Raw genomic sequence first — 26,058 nt, 5'->3', positions numbered from 1 at the left:
ACTCACTCACTCACTCACTCACTCACTCACTCACTCACTCATTTACTCACTCACTTGATCACTCAATCACTCACTCGATCACTCACTCACTTGATCGTTGACTCACTTACTCACTCACTCCAACACTCAATCACATACTCGCTCACTCACTGACTCCATTACTCACTTGATCATTCACTCGCTATCTCACTCACTTATTTGATCACTCACTCCATCACTCACTCACTCACTCCATCACATACTCGCTATCTCACTCACTTGTTTGATCACTCACTCACTCACTCAACCACGCACTTAATCTCTCACTCGATCACTCACTCACTTGATCACTCACTCACTCACTCACTCACTGGATCACTCACTCACTCACCCACTCACTCGATCACTCACATGATCATTCACTCACTATCTTACTCACTCACTTGATCACTGACTCACTCACTCACTCGATCATTCAATCACTCGATCACTCACTCACTCGATCAATAAATCACTTACTCACTCGATCACTCACGCACTCACACGAACACTCGATTACTCACTCACTATCTCACTCACTCGATCACTCAAAAACTTGATTACTCACTCACTTCAACACTCGATCACTCAATCACTCGATAATTCAATCACTCACTCACTCACTCACTTGATCACTGACTCACTCACTCACTCACTCACTCACTCACTCACTCACTCACTCACTCACTCGATCATTCACTCACTCTTTCACTGACTCACTCACTCACTCGATCACTCACTCAATTGATCATTGACTCACTTACTCGATCACTGACTCAATCACTCACTTAATCTCTCACTCACTCACTCACTCACTCACTCACTCACTTAATCACTCGTTCAATCAATCACTTGATCATTCAATAACTTGATCACTCACTCACTTGATCAATAAATCACTCTCACTCACTCGATCACTCACTCACTCACTCACTCACTCACTCACTCACTCACTCACTCACTCACTCGAAAACTCGAATACTCACTCACTTAAACACTCACTCACTCACTCGATCACTGACTCACTCACTCACTCATTCACACAATCACTAAATCATTCAATCACTCACTCACTCACTCACTCACTTGATCACTGACTCACTCAATCACTCACTCGATCACTCACTTTTTCACTGACTCACTTACTCACTCACTCACTCACTCACTCACTCACTCACTCACTCATTTACTCACTCACTTGATCACTCAATCACTCACTCGATCACTCACTCACTTGATCGTTGACTCACTTACTCACTCACTCCAACACTCAATCACATACTCGCTCACTCACTGACTCCATTACTCACTTGATCATTCACTCGCTTGATCACTCACTTATTTGATCACTCACTTGATCATTGACTCACTCCATCACATACTCGCTATCTCACTCACTTATTTGATCACTCACTCCATCACTCACTCACTCACTCACTCACTCAATCAATCACCCACTCCATCACATACTCGCTATCTCACTCACTTGTTTGATCACTCACGCACTCACTCGCTCACTCACTCACTCACTCACTCAAACAACCACGCACTTAATCTCTCACTCGATCACTCACTCACTCACTGGATCACTCACTCACCCACTCACTCGATCACTCACATGATCATTCACTCACTATCTTACTCACTCACTCGATCATTCAATCACTCGATCACTCACTCACTCGATCAATAAATCACTTACTCACTCGATCACTCACGCACTCACACGAACACTCGATTACTCACTCACTATCTTACTCACTCACTCGATCACTCAAAAACTTGATTACTCACTCACTCACTCACTCACTCACTCACTCACTCACTCACTCACTCACTCACTCACTCACTCACTCACTCGATCATTGACTCACTTACTCGATCACTCACTCACTCTCTCTCTCTCACTCACTCACTAACTCGATCACTCACTCACTCTCTCACTCACTCATTCACTCACTCTCTCACTTACCTACTTGTGCATTGATTGATGTATCCATTCATTGACTTAATATGATGTGTAGGGTGGTGTTGGTCCTGCTGGTCTTTTGGGTGCTCACGGACCGCCGGGTCTGCAGGGAATGCCTGGAGAAAGAGGAACACCCGGTGTGTCTGGACCTAAGGGTGACAGAGTAAGTGTGAAACAACACTCACAGCTGTTATTGCATCAGTTTTATGATTTAGACTTTTAGCTCTGGCTCTGAACATCAAGAAATTGAACATTCTCACACTACAGTACAGTACACAACATCAATGCACTTGTACCTGTACATACCGAATGAAGAATAAGATTTTCTCTTGACATCTCTGTCAGGATCCTGTCCTTCCTATTCTGAGTTTCCGTGCCTTGTGGACAGGGTGGTAACAGTACCATGTATTATGTGTGTGTTTCGTCTTTTGTGGAGACACGTGGCGGTTTGTTATGACATTTCGCCGCGTGTCCTCCTATATTTCATTTAGCTCCGCCCCCTTGTTTCTCCGTTAGTCTCCCATTAGTGTTTCATCCCTCTCACCTGTCCCATCATCTTCCCGCCAGTTCCCATTAGTGTTAAGTCTTGTCACCTGCCCGTCTCTGTCCCTGTGCAATCTCCCCTCGTTAATGTTTCCTTATTTAATGTCCCAGTTCCCTTTTGTCCTTCGTCCTTGCATGCCTCCTTGTACCTCCAGTGTTTGTTTACCTTGCCCTCATGTTCCAGATTCCTTGTTCCTGTTTGCCGTGGACTTTCATTTTTCGTGTTGGACTTATTCTTTTGGATTATTCTTCATGTTTGTTTTATCCCCCTTGCAGGAAGCATTTTAGTTTTATTGCTTGTTTTGTTTGGTACCATTTTCCCCATCGTGGGTTTTTATTTCTGTTATTAATAAAAGTATTTTTTGTTAACCCTTCAACTGCCTGCACTTGGGTTCTGTCTCCACCGTTCCTGACAGAATGCAATGACCAAAGGAGAACCCAGCAGGCTTGACGGAGTCGGACAAAGCATTAAGGAGCCACCAGGCTCACCTCTTGTTTGGCTTCCGTCAGAAGGGGACCCCTGTGAAAGACTTCGTCATGGACTTCCTGTCCACTGCGTGCCGCTCGGGATTCAACGAGGTAGAACTGAAGGTAATCTTCAACAGCTGCCTCGATGAACCCTTCGAGCCAGCCGAAATGCACAGGATGAGACCCCAGGGCTTCGTGGACCAGCTCCAACTCGCGATGGATTCTAAGGAGCCCAGGAGATCGTCCATGGTGGAGCCTCTCACGGGGCTGGCGACTATCCCCGAAGACCGCACCCTGCAGATCGCGGTTTTGGGTGTCATCACACCGTCCGCCTCACCCCCTGCAGCCTCACCTCCAGCCAGCCCCGGTCGCAAGAGGGGGAGGCGAGAGTCTTGGGGGTCCTCATCAGAGGCCTCCAACACTGAGCCAGCCGTGCCCTTCACCTCCTTCCTCCAGCCGACCACCAGACATCCAAGCCAGCGTCCAGTCCGGTGCAGCTGGGATCCAGCCGGCGATTCAGCTGCTGCAGCCGGCGTCCCGGCCGGCGATCCAGCCGGCGTTCAAGCCGGTGTCCAAGCCATCGTTCAGTCCGGTGCAGCCGGGATCCAGTCCGGTCCAGCCGGTGATCCAGCCGGCTGTCCAGCCGGCGCTCAGCCCTGTGCAGCCGGTCTTCCAGCCGGCATCCAGCCCGGTCCAGCCGGCCTTCCAGCCGGCACCTAGTCCTTGTCAGCTGGCCTTCCAATCGGTGCCCAACCCTGTCCAGCCGTTATTGTCCCAGTCTGCCCCTGTCATGTTTAGCCCTTCCTGTCCTGCCCGTCCCATACCCACCCGCCCAAAATAAGTACCCCAGCCAAACCGGTCCCTTCTCGTCCTGCCCCTCCCACACATCGCCGCTCTAAGAAGCAGATCCCTGTTTCTCCTAGGTCCCCACCTCCTGTCCCACCCCAGTTTAGTGTTCCCAGTTTCTTCCAGCACATCCCGCCCTCTCTTCCCGTTGATGTTTATCTTATTGTCCAACCCCCAACCCCTTCGTAGTTTTGTCAGCCCTGCCCCTAGTATGTTCTGTTCTGTCTGTATGGTGTCTGTCTTCGTTCTTGTCTATCTTGTCCCGCTGATTTTTTTCCCCTTGGGCTGTTCGGGGTTCGGCCCTTGGAGCAGGGGTACTGTCAGGATCCTGTGCTTCCTATTCTGAGTTTTCGTGCCTTGTAGACAGGGTCGTGACAGTACCATGTCTTGTGTGTGTGTTTCGTCTTGTGTGGAGACACGTGGCGGTTTGTTTTGACATTTCGCAGCGTGTCCTCCTGTATTTTGTTTAGCTCCGCCCCCTTGTTTCTCCGTTAGTCTCCCATTAGTGTTTCATCCTTCTCACCTGTCCCATCATCTTCCCGCCAGTTCCCATTAGTGTTGAGTCTTGTCACCTGCCCATCTCCATCCCTGTGCAATCTCCCCTTGTTAATGTTCCTTATTTAATGTCCCAGTTCCCTTTTGTCCTTCGTCGTTGCATTGTTCCTTGTACCTCCAGTGTTTGTTAACTTTGCCCTCATGTTCCAGATTTCTTGTTCCTGTTTGCCGTGGACTTTCCTTTTTCGTGTTGGATTTATTCTTTTGGATTATTCTTCGTGTTTGTTTTATCCCCCTTGGAGGAAGTATTTTAGTTTTATTACTTGTTTTGTTTGGTACCGTTTTCCCCCTGTTATTAATAAAAGTATTTTTGTTAACCCTTCAACTGCCTGCACTTAGGTTCTGTCTCCACCGTTCCTGACAATTACTTTATAATATATTGCTCTAAATAGCACTCATAGGAAGATGCGTACAGAGTACACTTATTATGTCATATTCAAGGAGTGAAAAGCATGCTATTCTGCTATGTATATGTATATGTGAGATTCATGTGTCTGTGTCTCACAGGGAGACAATGGTGATAAAGGACCTGAGGGAGCTCCTGGAAAAGATGGTGCAAGAGTAAGAAGATTCACAATGTCTTCCAATAATATTCCCTTTGTGTTTGAGACCCCAATGAAATAACTGTAACACACATACCACAGAAAACTCATTTCTAATGCTGTGTTTCTAGCCAGCAATAATACACTGTGTGTTTATAATCGTTTTACATCAACACTCTGAACTCACGGGGACACACTGCTTTTGTCTTTACAGGGTTTAACTGGTCCTCTCGGTCCTCCTGGTCCCGCTGGACCCAACGGTGAGAAGGTACTCAGGTTCAGCGTTCATGCTCTCCTCATGTAATAATGTTTGTGATGTCATTGTCAATTATTGCTCTTTGATTGGTCAGGGTGAATCTGGACCCGCGGGACCCTCTGGAGCTGCCGGTAGCCGCGGAGGTCCTGTACGTGTCTCATATTATCACTGTCATCAATACTGTACATACTGTAGTGATGATAGTGACTACACATTACACAACATGTGTTTTTTCACAGGGTGACAGAGGAGAGACCGGTCCTCCTGGTCCTGCTGGTTTTGCTGGTCCACCTGTAAGTCATATTTGATACACAGTGTTATTACACTCACATCTACCAGGACAAAACTTTCTAGAAGGGTAATGTCATGAAACACAAATCTTACATAAAATACCTGTTCTGTTAGCCACATCTGAAAATATTTGAAAAAGCAGATGACAATGAACAAACATTCAAAAATGAGTTATTGTTATTTTCCCGTTCTCTGTTAAAAAACCCTTTGTTGGAATCTGACAAACAAATTAAAACGCTAAACGTTTGAAGTCAACAAAGTCAGCAAACTCTATTTAGAAAAAAATCAAGTTAAAGATTTTTGAAAGTTCCTAAAAAAAATCACCACAAGCATACATTAAAATCATTGATAATACCAATGATTTGGCACACACAAAGCAAATATATATAGTAAAAATTGATGTTCATCTTTTTCTTTCTTTTATTGCATATAAGGATGTAATTTAATGTTAGACATCAGATGTTTTTCCCCAACAGTTAACCAAACTTCCCTTTCTGTTGGTCTCTCGACGTTGTGTCGAGCCGACAGATGGGATTTGCTCTTGAGAACCTATCAACTTCTGACTAGTTTAGAAAAGGCCAATGAAATTGGCGAATGAAATTTGCATGCCGGACTCCGCCCCCGGAAATCCAGGTATAAAGGGAGACGGCGTGCTGCTTTCATTCACCTTTTATTCTTCGGAGCCTTCACACTGATCGACTTCGAGACTTCAAACTCTACGCTGAATTACTGTTGGAATCTTATGACGTGGTGCAGCGGACTGTCCCTTCCTGCAGTGACTTCCCCTGGGCGTCTCGGCAGTTCCAGAAGTGTTTGAGTTTTTTTCTCTAAAAGAGCAAATTTCTCCAGCGTGGCATGTCTCGTTGTTCTCATGGGTACAATACACGCATCGAGGAGGAGGACGGACATGATGTCTGCTTCCAGTACGCTGGGGCAGACGTTGTGGATACGTCCTGCCCGCACTGCGGGCGGTTGACGATTCAGACGTTGCGTCACGGGTGGCTGTGTTCCCACGGGACTCAGCCACCACCTCGTCTGCTCCCCGTTCCGTGACGGCAGGACTACGACCCTGCCATCCACTACGTCAAGCAGCGAGGGTGATATGAGGATCACTGTGAGCGTTAATCCGCCAGCCACTGCCTCACGGGCCGTTCGCACCTCGTGTCGCTCGTCTGACCGTTCCCCAGGAGACGGTCCCACCATCTTGTTCCTGAACCACGTATTCGGAAACGGTGCATGATAATGGCACCGTTATCACGCCCTTCGGGCCAGGGTCACCACCCCTCTGGCAAGCGATCGTGCTCGTCCCACTGGCCGAGATGTTCAACGGGTTCTGCAGCCCATACTTAATCATCCCCAAAAAGGAAGGGGGGTTGCTAGATCTGCGTACCCTGAACAGGCACCTACTCAAGCTGCTGTTCAGGATGCTCACGCAGAAGCGCATCCTGGCGTCTACCAGATGTCTAGATTGGTTCATGGCAATCGACCTGAAGGACGCTTACTTTCATGTCTCGTTTTCGAGGGCGAGCATATCAGTACAGAGTCCTCCCTTTCGGTCTGTCCCTGTCCCCACGAGTCTTCACGAAGATCGTGGAAGCCGCCCTCACTCCCCTCGGGGAGAGAGGTGTGCGGGTATTAACTATCTCGACAACTGGCTCATCCGGGCACACTCGCGAGATCTGTTGTGTACACACAGGGACCTAGTGCTCCGGCATCTAGATCGGTTGGGACCACAGGTCAACCGAGAAAAGAGCAAGCTCTCCCCTGTGCAGAGCATCCTCTTTCTCGATATGGAACTCGACTCTGTCTCCATGACAGCGTGACTGACTCAGAGCACGCTCAGTCAGTATTGAACTGCCTGAAACACTTCAGGCAGTCAGCGGTCCCCCTGAAACTTTCAGAGGCTCCTGGGCACATGGCATCCTCGGTGGGGGTGGTCCCCCTCGGGTCGATGCACATGCGATCGCTCCAACACTGGCTACAGAGTCGGGTTCCCTGGAGAGCGTGGCACACCGGCAGCAGGCGTATGGTCATTACGCCTTTCTGCCGATGCACCCTGACCCCCTGGTCTTCATTGACCTTCTTGCGGACAGGGTCCCCCTAGAGCAGGTGTCAAGGCACATTGTGGTGACGACAGATGCCTCCCTGCAGGGTTGGGGTCCCATGTGGCACAAGAGGCACACAGGTTCGTTAGGTTAAACAAGGGACACAAGACGTGGATATATACAAATATACAAATTTTATTAAATAGAAATAAATATTTAATAAAGTTGGGTAACATTAGCAGCCAATAGTTCTAAAACCCACCCTTACATACACCCACATCAAGGAGCGCAAGGTCACCAGGGGTAGCCAGCAACGAGCCTCAAGTTTATGTAGCACACACACACAAAACACCAGGTGCACAAGTCTCACTGCACACACACACAAAATGGAATAAATTGCAATGCAAAGCACTCGGTGACTGGAAACCCAACATACAGGCTAAGGCTGGCTAGCTCCCTGCCCTGGCCCTTGACTCCTATAACAAAAATAAATGTAACAAGCTATATGTTAACAGAATCCAACATAACCAATAATAAAAACAAAGAAAAACTTCCAGCTCGTGCAACGAGGGTAGAAGTAACTTACTGCCTCCCAGATCGTAACATGGACTGGAGGTGAAAAGGAAATAAATCACTTCATAAATACAGAATTGAAGCTAAAAAATAAATAAATAACCTTAAACCAATTAAAGAAAAAAAACCATACATCTACCAAAAGAAATTAAACTATAACAAACAAAACATGCTACGCGGAGCAGAGGTCCGTAGTACCAACACCCCTGAGCAGTGGGAGCACACGCACTGTACGTAGCGGCAGCACGAGAATAGAAGTCACTTACAGCCTCTCAATTCGTAATATGAGACAGAGCCGATACTCGTAGCACCAAACGCCCCGGAAGCAGTGAATACGCACACAATGTACATAGGCTCAATCTCGCAGCACGAGCCGGAGCAGGTGCCGTGTGTTTAAAACGGTGCAGATGAACCACGCAGTACAGGTGAAGTATCGCTGACAATTGAAACAGCGAGGTCCAGCAAATGGCGATCCCTCAACCAGCAGTATAACATGAGCCTAACAGGGGGAATGGGAAGCCAGGATCCGGCCGACAATAGACGGCATACTTCGGTGACCACAGATAACGTCACCGAGGGGCGGTATGAACCATGGCACACGTCCGAGTGGACAGCTCTCCGCCTTATGTGCTACCAAGGTCGAGTCTGATAATTAAAGTGAGTGAAATCACCTGGCCACACAGGCACAAGTGATTCACTCTGCTACATTAGCACAGCCCGCTCATTTCTTTGGCTGGGATATGCAAATTTAGCAGGAGACCATATGGCAGTCCATTGGTTGGTCTCAGCCATTCAGCTGTGAGCGCTCAGGGCGACTTCGTGATTGGTTGAATCACGAAGTGATTCATCCGCCGTGCTAGCATTCTCTCGCATTCCCGCTTCTCAGTGAACCGAGGTTACGACAGTAACCGGAGACGATCTCTATATGAGCAGGCAACATGGACAAGTCCAAAGAAACCGTCTGCCAAGTGAATCCGAAAAGCGTTACTACAAAAATAGTCATTAATAACTCAAATGCTAGCTTTCCTGTAGCTCAGTGGTAAGAGCATTGCGTTAACAACGCAAGGTTGTGGGTTGGATCCCAGGGAATTGCACATACCTATGTATAAATGTATAGGATAATGCAATGTAAGTCGCTTTGGATAAAAGCATCTGCCAAATGCATAAATGTAAGTGTTACACACTGTGGTCTCACCAAATTCAGTTTACACATTAATGCTCTCCTGCTGAATTTAAACTGGTTTTAGTTATACTACAGTATGTAGCACTGAAGTTAATGACTATTTTTCGTAGCCTAATGATCTTTGGGTTTTGCACTTCACAGACGATCCCTTCGGTCTTTTCTCAGCCGGCTCCCGCCTGAGATCAATAAAAGGCTCAATTTGAGGAAAATTAAGTTAAAATTCATTGTTTACATTACATAGAATGAGGTGTCATATAAGAACGTTTAGCTCACAAGTTATTGGTCCGGGAATCTGCGGCTATAGACCAATGTATATATAAGAGCTAGTCTTAAATTCTGCCAGCGGGACATTAAACATGAAGTGTTTGTCAGAACTCGCTAAATGTTTTGCGAGATAATGCAAATATGTTTGCGAGAGAACGCAAAAGCTTTAAAACATATTTTTCTCTTCCCTCTCATTTTTTCCACCACCATGTCCCTAAAAGGGCTCCGTACAACAGACATTACAGTCTACACAAGCCTAAACACAAAACTGAAAAATATATCAAACAGTCTAAAATAACAGCTAATGCAGTGGAAAGCATGCTGGGAACTTGAAACCCTCCTCAACCAATTGTGTTAAATTGAACTCTGCTGTTTAAATTGAACAAGCTGTACTTGTGTTGTTTGTGTGTGTAGGGTGCAGATGGACAGCCTGGTGTTAAAGGTGAACAGGGTGAGGGTGGACAGAAAGGTGACGCTGGTGCTCCCGGCCCTCAGGGACCCTCTGGAGCTCCAGGTCCTCAGGTAACCTTCAGTCATTCAACACACTGCTCTCGTTTGATTGTGTGTCGTCAGCTTGTGTTTCTTCACACTGTTGATTTGATTATAGGGGCCAACTGGTGTTTCTGGACCAAAGGGAGCACGTGGTGCTCAAGGACCTCCTGTAAGTACAGATGAAGCTTGATTTATTTGTTTATTGTTACAGATGATGACAGTAATGTTTTTTGTTTGTTTGTGTAGGGTGCTACAGGTTTCCCTGGAGCTGCAGGTCGAGTTGGACCACCGGGCCCCAATGTAAGTCTCTTGTTCTCTTTCAGTCCTTTTCACTTGCAAGACAATGAACAACATTTCACATCATGGAAGCTGTCTGCTGACATTTGAGACACACTGATGATTCCACAGTAAGAAGTCTCACACGGCACTTCTTTATAGTTCCCATCAGAGCTGAGATCTCTTAAGTATTTCAATGATTTCTCCTAGGGGTGTAACAATATTCAAACCACAAAAAAGCATGATACACCACCCATGGTAATGATCTGCTGTATTCTCTTGGCACATCGAATGGCCAGAAATATGCTATTGTCAAGATTTTTTTTGCCAAAACACATTTAAAGAATTTATACTACTATGCTACTGTACCTTAAATTGAAGACTGGTTTTATCTTTTTTTATACTTAAATCACAAATGCACAGCATGTTTTAGGCTTATGTTGCATGTGAGAGGGTAAAAGAGCTTTAAAAGAGAAACCTCTGAGCAATACCGCTTTCATCTGGCTTGATATTATTATTCATATATTTGTATTTTGCTGTGCAGTGTTTTCAGGGCTTGCTTTACTTTATAATGTGCACTCTCACATCTCATCATATCTTAAACATTTCTAGCCAGCAGCATTTAACTTTCACTCCTTTCAGTATATATTTCAAAATATGTGTGTCCTAAATTGATACTAAAACATTACAGAACTGTCTGAATTGAACATTAAACATTTTGTTCTGATCAACATTGTTTTGGGGTTTTGAGGTCTTGATAAAAGTATGTGTCATATTGATTAGGTCTTTATGTAAAATGTTCATTTTATAGTGATTTCTTGGAAAGTTCCTATCATCAGTATTTTGTAAAGCAGTTTTGTTAATTATTTAATAATAATAAATCCAAATATCTTATCCGTATGGATATCACAAGTAGTGTTAGTTGATGATGGGAATGTTTGTGTGTGGATTTTGTCAGGGTAACCCAGGTCCCGCTGGTGCTGCTGGTCCTCCAGGCAAAGATGGACCGAAGGGTGTGAGTGGTGATGGTGGTCCTCCTGGAAGACCGGGTGATGCTGGTTTACGTGGACCGGCCGGTCCCCCAGGCGAGAAGGCAGAGCCCGGTGAAGACGGTCCTCCTGTACGTACATTAAACACACTGATGACTTTGTGTGTGGCAGTATATTTGCTGTACCTTGCTGGAAACAGTGGAAAATGGAAGTGTTTTGACATGTTCCATCAATTTCCAAGATTAAACTCGATCTTACTCAGCCTGTTATAAAACACAGAGAATATTGTAAGAAGAGTCAAGAGTAAAGCCTACAGATGTTATATGAGGATTTGATATCAACACGGTGGTTGTCCTTTCTCAGGGTCCAGACGGTCCATCGGGTCCGGCAGGTCTGGCTGGACAACGCGGTATCGTTGGACTTCCAGGACAGCGCGGTGAAAGAGGTTTTCCAGGTTTACCTGGACCTTCTGTGAGTTCTCATGGTCACGTGTACTTTTTTTATAATAGCCTGGAGATGTGGAAGACATTTTCCAGCTGTTCAGCGTAAAGAAAATGACAGACACATGGATGAAACAGATCTGTGTTTCACGTTGAGAATGATATTGATCTGTTTGACAGGGGGAACCTGGCAAACAAGGGGCTCCTGGTGGACCTGGAGACCGTGGACCTCCCGGACCTGTAGGATCTCCTGGACTCACGGGACCTGCTGGAGAACCTGGTAGAGAGGTCAGTTACACACACCTCATGTCATAAAAATACTTGATTTAATTATGTACTGAAATGATAAGATAACATCATAAGGTATGCTGTGCTTTTGAATAAAGGTGAGTGTTCGCTGTTTTTTTGTAGGGAAATCCAGGATCTGATGGTCCTCCAGGCCGAGATGGTGCTCCAGGAATTAAGGTGAGGAATATAGTGTGCATGAGTTTACCTGCACAATGACAGTTTTTATGTTTTGTCATAGTTGTTTAAGGGTTTCTTGTTTGTCCTGAGTCATTAACCTGTCCATTGATCTTTAGACAAATTATCCAGGTCATCCAGAATCTTAGCTTTTTCAGCATTTTTGTATATTTGACTCATGTCCAACAGTAACTGGACATGCAACTCAATTTTATTTATATAGTTTTACAGGAAGAAAGACAAAAATAAACAAAAGTTAGTATTAGTATTAAACCAACAAGGGTCCATCTTTGCTCTTGGTTGTTAATGGAGATTGCCTGAGCTGGGATGATCAGGTTAGTTTATCAGGATCTTGCAGGAGGATGGCACATGAAGTCCACAAGTTGGTGACGATCAGCTGGTTCTGGTGTAATGTGTAGTTTCCTCTGGATGGGTATCTCGATCAGTCAGTCCGCAGCCTCTCACAGGAATATGACACCAGGTGGTCCTACTTGAGCCGGCATCATCTGTGGTTACCGCAGGATGGGTGTCACGAGGTGGGGAGGAGGGCAGAGAGAGAATAATCAGCGAAGCTGCTGCTCATTTACTTAAAAACAAGAGTTAACACTCATATGCATCATGTGTATGCTTTGCTGAAAAGATGTGTCTTTAATCTAGATTTAAATTGGGAGAATGTGTCTGACCCTTGAATAATATCAGGAAGGCTGTTCCAGAGTTTAGGTGCTACATTTGAGAATACTCTACCCCTTTTGGTGGATTTAGTTATTCTAGAAGTACTGTATATCAGAAGTCTGGAGTTTTGTGATCGTAGAGAGCGTGATGGGTTGTAGCGTGATATAAGCTCTGTTAGATAAGCGTGAGCTAAACCGATTAATGTTTTATAAGTGATTAGAAGTATACCTATATGGTACTGAATGGGTAGCCAGTGTAGGGATGATACAATTGGTGTTATGTGGTCAAATTTTCTCTAAAAACTCTAGCAGCTGCATTTTTAACCAGCTGTAAACTGTTTAATTATGATGCAAGACAACCACTAAGTAGTGCATTACTATAGTCGAGTCTTGAAGTCATAAATGCATGAACTTGTCATGAATTGTGAGGAAGAACCCAAGCGCAGGCAGCAGTTAAGGGGTTAACGAAAAGATTTATTAAATGGGTGAAACAAAAACCCACAATGGGGGAACAAACACTATAAATCAAAGACTCTTTACCAAAGGGGAAAACAAAAACTTCCCTCAAGGGGGCAAAACGAGAACTAAAATAATAAACAAACCAAACTCACATTAACAGACAAGGCAGGGCAGGGCAAGGCAGGGCAGTGCAAGGCAAGGCAGGAACACGAGAACTTACAAGAACGATGAACAATGGAATCAACTATAGACCACACAACAGCGACCATTGAACGACATACGAGGAACATTGAACAATGAACCGACATGGGACAGGAAAAAACAGAGGCTTTAAATAGGGGAATACAAACGAGGGATGATAACACAGGGAGGGTGACGGGCAGGTGACAGGGATAAAACACTAAGGGGAAGCTAACGAGGGAACGAGTGGGTGGGGCTTGGAGACAAGACACCGGAGAGAACGCATATTATGTCGTGACAGACAATAATATGCTTCTCTCCACACATAACAAGAGGTTCTGCCATGGTTCTGCCACAAGACCAAGAAAGACATGACAATAGAGGCAGAACCATGACATGAACTAGTGTTTCTGCATCAGAAATACCCAGAATATTCCGCAGTTTGGCAATGTTTCTAAGATGGAAGAATGCTGTTTTTGTGATGTTTGAGATGTGGTTTTAAAAAGACAGCTTGCTGTCCAATGGAAAGCCAAGGTCTTTAACTACATATATTTGCTGAGGTAACAGTGCATCCTTCTATTTGCAAGTTGTAATCTGTAATATTCTGTTTACAGGTATTTGGTCTGATAAGTAATATCTCTGTCTTATCTTTATCTGAATTTAGCAGAAGAAAATTACTAGTCATCTAATGTTTATGTCCTGAACGCACTCTTCCAGTTTAGTTCATTTTTAGGTTTCGTCCAGTCTAGGTGATATGTTTAACTGAGTATCATTTGCATAGCTATGAAAACTAATTCCATGTCTTCTATATATAAAGGTATATAGAGAATAGCAAGGGTCCTAAAACCGATCCCTGAGGTAATTCATAGTTTACTGCCATTTAAATTGATGATTCCCCATTTAAATGTACAAACTGATATCGGTCGGATAAATATGATCTGAACCATTGTTAGGCTCATCCCTAAATACCAATATAATTCTGTAAGCGATCAAGCAGTTTAGCATGATCTACGGTATCGAATGCGACACTAAGGTCAAGTATGTCATGAAACGCATGAAACAGAACCCAAGTGCAGACAGCTCTTTACAAAAAGACACTTTATTTACAAAGGACAAAACATAACTCAAAATCCCTCAAGGGGGAAAGAACTGGAACAATATACATGAGAAAATAAAACTCGACTTAAACTTAACTTAGGCGACAGATCAGGGGTAACAGTACAAGACAATGAGGAAGACAAATGATCCAGCACAAGACAGCAAACACAAGGGTATTAAATAGGAAAGCAACTAAGGAGGTAACGAGGGAGACAGGAGTAGGGCGTGAAATAATAATGGGCTAATGGATAAGGAAACAAGGGGGCGGGTCTAAGACGCAAGACATGGGGCCCTCATGATCCTGTCAGCCTGAACTAGAAAAACAACTACAAAGAGGACAGGATCATGACAAAGTAAAACTAGTAGTGAAAACAGCCTTGGTCTGATGCTAGGAGTACTTCATCTGTCATTTTAACAAGTACGGTTTATGTGCTATGATGTGGCCAAAACCCAGACTGAAAGTTTTTTTGTAGGAAAAGCACAATTGCGCAGATACTACTTTTTCCATTATTTAAGACAGATATGGAAGATTTGATATCAGTCTATAGTTTCCTTGTTCATTTGGGTCCAAGTGCGGTTTCTTAATGAGAGCCTTTAATAGCAGCCAGCTTAAAGGGTTTCGGAACATGACCTAGAGTTAGTGAGAAGTTAAAAATATTAAGAATGGGCTCTACTGCAACCAGTAATAACTCTTTTAATAGTTTTGTGGGTATGGGGTCCAATAAACATATTGTCGATTTAGATGCTGTGATAAGTTTGTTTAACTCTTCTTGGCCTGTGGGTGAGAAACACGGCAGCTGTTCTAGAGGGAGGGTAGCTGATGTTGGTTCGTAGGACAGACTTAAAAGTTTAGCATTAGTTATTTTTTCTCTAATGTTTTCAATTTTCTCTGTTAAAAATAGCATGAAGTCATTACTTCTAAGGTGTGCTGGAATATTCTGATCAGGTGGTGTCTGTTTAATTGTTAGGGTAGCCACCGTTCTAAATAAAAACCTTGGATTGTCTTGGTTTGTATCTATGAGGTTCCGGAGGTTCTCAGCCCTAGCCGATTTTAGTGCCTTTTTGTAACAGAACATTCTTTCTAATCACGCGATTCTAAAAACCTCTACTTTTTTTGACTCCACTTGCGCTCCGATTTACGCTTTTCTCTCTTCAGGGCGTGTGTGGTCCTATTATACCAAGGTGTTGTGTATTAGCAAGAAAAGACCACACCAAGTAGCGAACACGTTTCTTTACTTTTCACATTCTTAGCCACAACAGCAGCACACACTAGAGCTGTAATCGGGCCTTAAAAGTTAGGCCCGACAGGGTCCGAGCCCGACAGAATTCGGCCCGAGCCCGACAAGTACATTTTGATTGACAGCTTTTTAAAAGCCCGAACCCTTTTACAGCCCGACATTAGGCTATTCAAATGTGCGCACGCACACAGCTTTTGTCAAGAATGTTTCATTTATACATGTTTTAACATAATTTATTAATGACTAACGTAGGCTTAGGCCACTTGGAAGTTGGAACAAAGAAATAAAATAAGTCCTCTGTAACATCGTAACATCTCACATATCCCACCTGCTCATTATTCTCATTATGCACATGGTCAAAACTTTTCCTCACCTCAGACTTTGCTTTAGTTGCTGGTGCAACCAAAACGTAATCGCCTGAGGCAAGTATCCGTTTCACCTCCTCAGCATCCATTTTCGCATCTTTCTCACGCTAATCGGAACGCATCACATGACCGCTCATTTACCTCGCAAGCCCGAGCCCGGCCTGAGCCCCAGTAAAATGATAGAAATTAAGCCCAAAAGATCTTCAACTCTAGCACACACTTCTTCTCCTGTTGCCTCTCTCTTAGTCCTTTTTCATAGCTCCCCCTAGAGGCATTTTCAATAACAATTACTGAGAGGACACAACATCTCCCCCAGACTTAATTGATGACATCCTTCTTCAGTTTCTTTGAACATTACTAGACAGTACATTTGGCTAGTTAAAAGGCTACTTTAAATGAGTACCTTCCTTAGGTTTTCAAAATACAGAACAATGTCTTATTAACAAAGCAAGTAACATAAGTAGTTGCACAAACATCCATGCAGATCAAAACAACAGACTTCAACCAGCAGAACTCGGTTTACTCATAAACAAAGCTGTGTTTTCTTGTCTACTGTGATCGTTTAGGTCACATAGTCTTTCCACCACACGGGTTGCTTTCTACAACATCGCTCCTCTACTGGAATGGTAACTCCTAGCAGTGAATCAGCAATAGACGCTTCAGAGTGTTGCGGAGCCTGAGTGATCCCTTAGTGCAGTGGAGCCAGATGAGACCCAAGTTCGTCCATCGCTCAGCTCGAAACTAGATGTTCCTTTTCTTCTGACAATCTGCATAGGATTGCTGAATTTGGATTTTCCTTTTCTGACATGCACAGGTTTTCTCACCCGTACAAAGTCACCTGCCTTGAGGCACGGAATCTTTGCTTTGCGCTTTTTATCCAGTTATGTTTTCATTTGTTTCTGTTTTTTTCTCACTTTTTGTCTCACTTTCTCCATTTCCGGGGTCACATCATACTTTGGAAGAATTGTCAACTTCGTTCTCATTTTCCTTCCAACCAAGAGCTCGAAAGGACACAGTCCTGTAGTAGCATGAGGTGTGGCTCTGTATGTTTGTAGGAAATCTGCTATGAATAATGTCCACGGAGCCCCCTCTCTCTCTGCGGTCAGAATAGCTTCCTTCAGCACTTTATTCCAACGTTCCACCTCTCCATTTCCCTCTGGATGATAAATGGAGGTACGGACGTGCTTTACGTCTCTCTCTCGCAAGAACTGCCTAAACTCAGATGAGGGTCTAACTGAGGGCCGTTGTCTGTAACGACCTCCTCCGGATTCCCTTTTTGGCTGAACACAGACCTCAGAAAGCAAGTAATGGTAGACACAGTGACATGAGGTGCAAAAGCAACCTCTGGCCATTTTGTGTAATAGTCAATCAATGTGATGGCATATCTACAACCGGCATGACCTATGTCGAAAGGACCCACCACATTCATGCCAAGTTTTTGCCACGGACCTGCTGGATGCTGAACTGGGGTAAGCGGTGCATGTGTGGTTCTCGCCGTTTTATCATTGATATGGCAGGTGATGCAGGTGGCAATTGTGGACTGTACCTGCAAATCCATCTTAGGCCACCAATATAACTCCCCGAGTCGTTGTTTTGTTCTCACAATGTCTTGATGGTCGTCGTGTGCCAGAGTGACCAAACGGGAACGTAAGCTAAGTGGCACAAGCAATCTGTGCGGGCCTCTGAGGACATATGAGTCATGGATAGAGAGTTCGTCCCGTATCGGAAAGTACGGAATTATTTCAGGTGGCAAGGTTTTTTGTGTGGCAGGCCATCCATGCTCCACATATTGAAAAAAGTTTGGTGAATTCAGGACATGAGGAACTTTCTGCAGCAAATTCACCCACCGGAACAGCTGACAGGAGTGTAGTGATGGCAGCAACAGTTTCTGGTGCGGAATCGAAGTCAGCCTCCAGTTCGTGTGGCAATGGCAGACGTGAAAGACAATCGGCTACCTGGTTGTCAGCTCCACGCTTGTATTCCATGGTATAGTTGAAGCAGAGCAGTCTTGCCGACCATCGAGCGACTCTTAGTCCAGCTCTTCCCATACCCTTAGTAGTCAACAGGGTAGTTAAAGCCTGGTGGTCTGATCTCAGTTTGAACTGTATGCCCCATAGGTACGTTCTCCAGCGCTCGATAGCCCAGACACAAGAGAGAGCTTCTTTTTCAACGACTGAATATTTCCTTTCTACAGGAGTCAAGGTCCTAGAAGCACAAGCCACAGTTCTCTCTGAGTCATCTGTATGAAGCTGAGTCAAAATGCCCGCTATGCCATAGTCTGAGGCATCCGTCGTAACAATTGTGGGCAAAGCAGGATCAAATAAAGCCAATGCAGGGCTCTCTGCAATCGATTCTTTTACTTTCTGAAAGCTTTTGTGTGCTTCGTTATTCCATGTGAAAGTTGCATTACCTCTCAGGACAGCTCTCATTGGCTCAACAACTTCTGCATGATTTGGAATGAATTTATCATACCAGGCAGTGAGACCTAGAAAGGATTGAAGTGTGGATATGTCCGAAGGAGCTGGAGCATTCCGTATTGCTTCCACATGGCTGTGGTCTGGCATCAATCCCTCTTTGGAAATAGTATGTCCCAGAAATGTGAGTTTCTCCTGGTGAAATGTACACTTCTCGTCATTCAGACTCATCATCGTCTCACCAACACGATCTCACCATCCAACTTGGCAATACCACAATCACTCCTTCCAAAACAGCCAGGAACCTCGGAGTCATATTTGATGAACAGCTGTCCTTCAATGATCACATTGCAAAGACAACGCGGTCATGCCGATATGCCTTATTCAACATTAGAAAGGTTAGAGCCTATCTCACTGAGCATGTGGCACAACTCCTTGTCCAGGCCCTGGTAATCTCAAGGTTGGACTACTGCAATGCTCTCCTTGCTGGTCTTCCTGCAAAGGCTATCAAACCACTCCAGCTGGTTCGGTACGCAGCAGCACGCCTCATCTTCCAACAGCCCAAAAGGGCTCATATGACGGCCCTTTTCATCTCTCTCCACTGGCTACCGGATGAAGCCCGTATCAGATTCAAGTCACTAATGCTTGCCTACAGGACTATCACTGGATCTGCACCGGCATACTTTCACACCCTCCTACACCCCATCAAGATCCCTGCGTTCAGCAAACCAGCAGCGTCTTGTGTTGCCTTCCCGTAAGGGCAGTAAATCGCTTTCCCGCTCATTCTCATTCATAACTCCTTCCTGGTGGAACATTCTTCCTAACTCAGTCCGGTCAACCACATCTCTCACAACATTCAAAAAAACTACTTAAAACCCATCTCTTCTGTGAATACTTGACAGACAAAAAAAAACTAACCATCTCTCTTCCTCTCAACTGGTAGTGGTCTGGCTTTTGTTGAAACTAGTAACTTTGTATTAGCACCTATTGCATTATTGCTCCTGTATGACATATCGCTTATTGCTCCTTAAACTCTTTGTAAGTCGCTTTGGATAAAAGCGTCTGCTAAATGACTAAATGTAAATGTAATGTGGGAAGTGTGTCAAGGCTGCAAGTTGACGCTTTAAGATGCTGTACCATTTCTTCCAAGGTTTTGTGGTCAATTGTCTGAAATTCAGACAGAGTAACTAATTTCTGATGTTGTTGTACAGAAGTCAGACTGACCTGACTGCCGCATGGAGCTTTGCTGATTTCCATTCTGATATACAGTAATTGATCTTCTCAAGGAAAAAAGTTGTAAACTCATTCCATTTGTCATCAGACAGCATTTCCCTGGGAACTTGACTCGGGGGATTTGTTAGTCTCTCTACAGTAGCAAAAAGAGTGTGAATTTATTAAAATCAGGAATTTATTTCAAATGTCTTTCACATCGTGGTTTATTCAGCAGCTGAACTCAAGTGAAACTCTGTTGTGTTCAGGGTGATAGAGGTGACACCGGTCCAGCGGGCTCTCCTGGCGCTCCCGGTGGTCCTGGTGCACCTGGTCCGGTTGGACCCACGGGTAAACAGGGGGACAGAGGAGAGGCCGTAAGTACTTCTCACCTCACAACCACGTAAAATAAAACAAAAGAAGCACAGAATCCAAAATGTCAACGTTAAAAAATAAGGAAGATCACGTCTCTTTACTTGTGTTGTCTGAAAATGTACATCACAAAAACGGAAAAAGTCACTTTTTTACATTAATGACCCTTTACATGCAGGGACCAAAAGGACCCGCTGGACCTTCTGGACCCGCTGGAGCTCGAGGAATGCCCGTGAGTACTTCTGTACTATTTCACCAGCCTCTCTGATCTGGAAATGTCACTTTTTCTTTCTGAATAAAGTTTGGAGATTTAGTGTGCAGTTGCTGTGCTTATGTGCATCTATCACAGGGACCACAAGGGCCGCGGGGAGATAAGGGAGAGGCTGGCGACACAGGCGATAGAGGACAGAAAGGACACAGAGGATTCACCGGTCTTCAGGGTCTGCCAGGGCCTCCTGTAAGTTGCTGTGTTTTTGTAACACATGAACTAAGTGGGTGTGAATTGAACTTGACACTGAAAACTTTCTCCTGTTCAGAAAATTTGAGGGACCAGAATATGCAGAACTTTTTAATTGATACCTTTGTTGTTTCTGTGATGCCATGCGTACTACACCATGTGACAAGTATTCTCCAACTACTGACATGTAAAAACGTTTTGAGTTGATTTGTTGTTGTTGTTATTAACACAATGGCATTTTGTGCACACATAGGGCCAGCCCGGTGACCAGGGTGCTACTGGACCTGCCGGACCTGCCGGAGCAAGAGTATGTACCCGAGCGTCTATAAAGATTAACATGTAATATTGCCAGCATTGACCTTTGCTGAGACTTTTCTCGCTGACACTCTCCAGGGTCCCCCAGGCCCTGTCGGTCCATATGGAAAAGAGGGAACAAACGGCTCGCCTGGACCCATCGGACCCCCTGGACCTCGTGGTCGTTCTGGCGAGAACGGGCCAGCCGTGAGTACATTATCCTGATCAGAAGGAAATTTTAAGACACTTAACAAGATGACATTCCTTGCTTTTTCCTCAGGGTCCCCCTGGAAACCCCGGACCTCCCGGTCCTCCTGGCCCAGCAGGGCCTGGTATCGACATGTCTGCATTTGCTGGTCTGTCTCAACCTGAAAAGGGCCCAGATCCCTTGAGGTACATGAGGGCAGACCAAGCGGCAGAAGGAACTCCACAGCATGACGCAGAGGTAGATGCTACTCTGAAATCCCTGAACAACCAGATGGAGAACATCCGCAGCCCTGACGGTACTAAGAAGAACCCTGCCCGCACCTGCAGAGATCTCAAACTCTGTCATCCCGATTGGAAGAGTGGTGAGTTAGTTTGTGTCGAGTCAGGGCACAGGGCACATTCGGTCGACAGCCCAAACGTTTACAGTGCATATATTCAGAACGTCGTAATTAATCTTTTTTTCTTTGTAGGCGAGTACTGGATCGATCCTAACCAGGGCTGCACGGTTGATGCTATCAAGGTGTTCTGCAACATGGAGACGGGTGAGACTTGTGTGTATCCAAAGCCCTCAAACATACCACGCAAGAACTGGTGGAGCAGCAAGGGTACAGAACGAAAACATGTGTGGTTCGCAGAATCCATGAATGGTGGATTCCACGTAAGTCCATCTTTTCATGCTCTCTGTAAAAACCATCTTGCCAAACTGGGATTTTCACCTTCGCTTCTCTTTCTGACTCCCACAGTTCAGCTATGGAGATGACAATCTGGCACCGAATACAGCGAGTATTCAGATGACCTTCCTGAGACTTCTGACCACAGAGGCTTCGCAGAACGTCACGTACCACTGCAAGAACAGCATCGCCTACATGGACGAGGCCAACGGCAACCTGAAAAAGGCTTTGCTGTTGCAGGGCTCCAATGAAGTGGAGATCAGAGCTGAGGGCAACAGCCGCTTCACGTACACTGTTCTCCAGGACGACTGCACGGTGAGAAAACACACAAATCATCCAGACACTTCAATGATTCTCGATTCACAGAAGTGTTTTCAGGTGATGCCATGCACATGGAGACAACTGGTATCGATACTTTAAGAATGCACAAGTTTTAGCGCTGTATTTCCTGAGATGTGTTCATGTGTGGCAGCAGGCCAGTATGTGTTTGCTCTCTTCAGTCAGTGAGCATGTTAAACCTTCTTTCTTTTCAAGGTAACGAAATGAAAATCATGACGGCAAACATAAACACTTTTGTCAACAAAGCAGATGTGTGAAGTGGCATTATTTCACTTTTGTAACCGAGAGAATCTGAGAGATTACATGTGATAGAATATACACACCGAAATATCCAACATGATTCAATTGAATCCAACATGAGCAGAAGGGGTGTAAATCATCACTGATCTCCTGTTTCAATTGTATTACGATTATCACATCAACGATTCAATTCGATATCCCGATGCATTGCGATGTGTCGTATCTTCAAATTTTGATATTACTGCACAAGCTCACGCTTTTACTGTTGTGACTCTTTCTCATCTTTCTTGTCAAAGCCAAAGGAGGCTTGGTTTGATAAGACCGCTTAGAGACGTAATGTGCTTTCTTCTACATGTCGATTGAGCTCTTTACATCTTAAACAACTTTAAACAGCAGTCCAAGTTCAGAAATATATGAAAATGTGCAGCTTCTTGCACTCACCACATAAAGAAAATAGATGCGCAAATGCTGCTTGTCCTAAAATTATAGTCTGAAAGATGGATTTATATGGTTTATGACAAAGCGGTCCCCCTTCGTCCGTTTGGAATTGCATTCCAGAGCCGACCCACATTTAAAAGCAGCCCACTGGAAAAAGTTCTGATGCCCCAAATGGGCCGTTAGCAGCATGGGAAGACTCTGTGAGAGTTTTTTAAATGTATATAACGTAAAAATAAATAACATGAACAATACATCTAAAGCATTCATTCATCTCACTTCATGTTCATTTCAGCATTTACTAATACAAGTTTAAAATCAAACATTGTCACTGTTATCCTTAGTTTATGCACCTTGAACTAACATGAATCATTTTATGGAGCTGAAGTAATATTAAAAACAAAAGTTCAAAAAAAGGCATGCACATGCACATCCACAAACCACAGGGGCTCAGGTGCAGGACAAAAGTAAATTTCAGTAAAAGCAGAGTAAACAAAATGTCCGCACAAGTTTAATAAATAACAAGCCACATTTCGACCATCAGGTCTTCGTCAGGCAAGTGCGGTCCAAACGTTGCTTGTTATTTATGCATGAACTAATATTAGCAAGGATTAATATTCATGTTAGTTACTGCATTTACTAATGTTAACAAATACAACTTTATTGTAAGGCAGGGTTCCTCAAATCCGGTCCTGGAGGGCCAGTGCCCTGTAGAGTTTAGCTCAAACCCTGATCAAACTCACTCATATGGGATTTTCCAGTGATCCTGAAGACCTTGATTAGCTTGTTGAGATGTGTTTTGAAACCAGATCTAAGCGGACCCTATTATTGAATTACTTCTGTTGTTTTTGCATGCTATTGATTTACTATTGGCATCGAGAAGTCCCATTTTTGGTTTGGTAACAACACTGCATTCAGATGGATAGAGCAGCTTTCTGCCGTATGTGTTCACAGTCCAGTTCTCTTGATCTCTACAGAAACACACAGGACAATGGGGAAAGACGGTGATCGAGTACAAGTCACAGAAGACTTCACGTCTACCCATCGTGGACATCGCCCCTATGGACATCGGAGGAGCAAACCAGGAGTTTGGTGTGGATGTGGGAGCAGTGTGTTTCTTATAAAGACAAAGCAGCGTAGACTGCACTCGGTCCGGAGCGAGAGGGAACAGACGAGAGGATGAGTTAAATCAATGCTGGTGTAGAATCTGCACTGACTCATCCAGAGCTCTCTCATCTCTCTGAGAACATTACATTACGCCAGTGACAAAGACGACATCTTGGGTTTATTTATTTATTGTTAAGGTGCTATTCCCCCTGTGCATTTGATTCAAGTATTGTACGACAGTGAGTGGCCTACCTAGTATCCCTTTCCCATCTTCATCTATCAATAGGCCCAAAAGCAAACTTTTTTTTCTTTAGCATCACCGTGTATGTTTGTACTGATGTGCATTAGGATGGTGCTACTCTCACAACACAAGCCGCGTCTCTTTCCCAAACGACGGGATAGATCAATGACAGATGACTGTCAGCTTTACAGTGTTTTGAAGTCTTACTTACACTCCCTACAGCCCTACTTCATTCAGTGTTTCAATGGTTTCTAGTAAGCTACCTCATGCAGGACGAAACCATCAGCGATGGACTATAACATCAGCACTGGTCAGATGGTCCGAGATAGAAGATCAGTTCTCATCCACTGCAGGCTCCTGTATATGTGATCGTTGCAAAGTTGAGGATTGTTTTAGTCTTGTTTCTTTGGGTTTTGTGGTTTTATTAAATGTAAATGTAATTGAAAGTTTGAAAACGTAGAACCCACCTATTGCGTTTCTTGTTGTTGTTTAGATGCACTCTTTAGAAATAGGGTACAAGCCAGCTACTCCTGCACATCAACCCATCATGTTTTGTGAATTTGTTTTCTTCTGAAATTAAAGGATTTTATTTCAGACTCATGTATCTGATGATTGTCATATAGCATGGGGAACAGAGGTGGGTCGATCTGTTTCAATATTGTTTCCTTGCTGAAGTAGATCTGAGCACAGCAGTACATGCTTCACGTTTGTGCTCGTGTGATGCTTCAGCAGTGCTGCCATTTTATGCTCTGGCTGTTTTATAACAGAACTGACAATCTTCAAGTAAACTCCATTAGGATTAGAGTAGAGCGTCATAAATTTGAAGCAGCTCACAAGTATGACAAGCAGAGAAAGTTTGAAAAGCGAAGAGACAAGAAACCAGAAACCATCATCACGTCATGCATTTAGCACATTGATGTGATGTTCTGTTTGGAAGGAGTTCTGTCAATCATCTCTCAAGCATCCTCTCTCCTCCTCCACAGCTCCTTCCGGACTTCACTTAATTGTGTTTGACTTGAAGAAGTGCGCGTACGCATTCGAGTGTACAGTAAAAGACTTGCATGCTGATGACGATAAGGGTAAAGTTTCACTGTCCTCACTTTGAATCAGCGACGCACAGAAATGAATTTCATGAAGTAAATATTAATATAATGCTTTGGCTCATATTGTTTCAGTCATAAAAACCTCTCCCCTACTCGCTAGGTGCTTTTATAAACCACACCGTGTTTTAGCAGTATGTGTGTTCACAGAGAATTAAACCGCTAACATAAGACACATTTATATGCAGTTTACTTATTCAGTTCAAATCAAGTTTCTTTACACAGCACTTTTCACAATGTTTGTTGTTGTAGAGCAGCTTTACATGCGTTAAAATAAAATAATTAAAAGAAACAAATATCCACACAAGTGACCAAAGTATGATCAAATAGTGTTCAAGAGCCTCATTTATAAAACTTCTCAAAACCGTTGTCAATTTGATCATTTCTCAAATGTGAGTACTTGTGTGTCACAGAAAATTGAACATACAAAAATATGTATGACAACACCTCTCTACCAGATGTGGTAAATTGTAAAGATGATCATGTAATTGTGTGCAGATCCCCTGTAACCGCTCAATAATAATAAACATCATTAGCATAGTAAAAGTCTAAATCCTGTTCTTTAAGACAACAATTGAACTTTAGCGAGGCTGATGTTATCGCATGTTTCAGAGGTTTGTGTGGTGCAGATGCTTTTTATGAGCATTTCCCATAAGATCAGTAGTTTTATGCGATGGTCTGTCTGAATGGATTCTGATTGGCTGGAAGGTGTGCGTTAAAAGCGTTTAATGAACAGGTAGTTTCAGTCA

At 44.2% G+C, this 26,058-nt stretch overlaps 1 protein-coding gene across 1 annotated transcript; it reads left to right on the top strand.

Annotated features, from left to right (window-relative positions):
* Nucleotides 1–1,148: 1,148 nt before the first annotated feature.
* On the top strand, nucleotides 1,149–25,842 carry LOC130550874 (collagen alpha-1(II) chain). The gene is made up of 21 exons (XM_057328387.1): nucleotides 1,149–2,150; nucleotides 4,907–4,960; nucleotides 5,156–5,209; nucleotides 5,292–5,345; nucleotides 5,437–5,490; nucleotides 9,968–10,075; nucleotides 10,161–10,214; nucleotides 10,292–10,345; nucleotides 11,280–11,441; nucleotides 11,674–11,781; nucleotides 11,931–12,038; nucleotides 12,162–12,215; nucleotides 20,116–20,223; nucleotides 20,397–20,450; nucleotides 20,568–20,675; nucleotides 20,929–20,982; nucleotides 21,069–21,176; nucleotides 21,250–21,538; nucleotides 21,647–21,834; nucleotides 21,920–22,162; nucleotides 23,839–25,842. The coding sequence occupies exons 1-21, from the start codon at nucleotides 2,100–2,102 to the stop codon at nucleotides 23,983–23,985; spliced, it is 2,214 nt and encodes a 737-aa protein (XP_057184370.1). The 5' UTR covers nucleotides 1,149–2,099; the 3' UTR covers nucleotides 23,986–25,842.
* The last annotated feature ends 216 nt before the right edge of the window (nucleotides 25,843–26,058 follow it).

This window comes from Triplophysa rosa, unplaced genomic scaffold (genome assembly GCF_024868665.1).
Source record: "Triplophysa rosa unplaced genomic scaffold, Trosa_1v2 scaffold45_ERROPOS3575787+, whole genome shotgun sequence".
Taxonomy (NCBI): Eukaryota; Metazoa; Chordata; class Actinopteri; order Cypriniformes; family Nemacheilidae; genus Triplophysa; species Triplophysa rosa.
This window is presented reverse-complemented; position numbering and strand designations above follow the sequence as displayed.

Excerpts from the sequence above, each read along its gene's own strand:
- LOC130550874 (XM_057328387.1), top strand. The coding sequence starts at position 2,100 with ATGCCTGGAGAAAGAGGAACACCCGGTGTGTCTGGACCTAAGGGTGAC. Across the intron at positions 4,961-5,155 it reads CTGGAAAAGATGGTGCAAGA|GGTTTAACTGGTCCTCTCGG; the intron begins GTAAGAAGATTC and ends TTGTCTTTACAG. Across the intron at positions 10,346-11,279 it reads TTGGACCACCGGGCCCCAAT|GGTAACCCAGGTCCCGCTGG; the intron begins GTAAGTCTCTTG and ends GGATTTTGTCAG.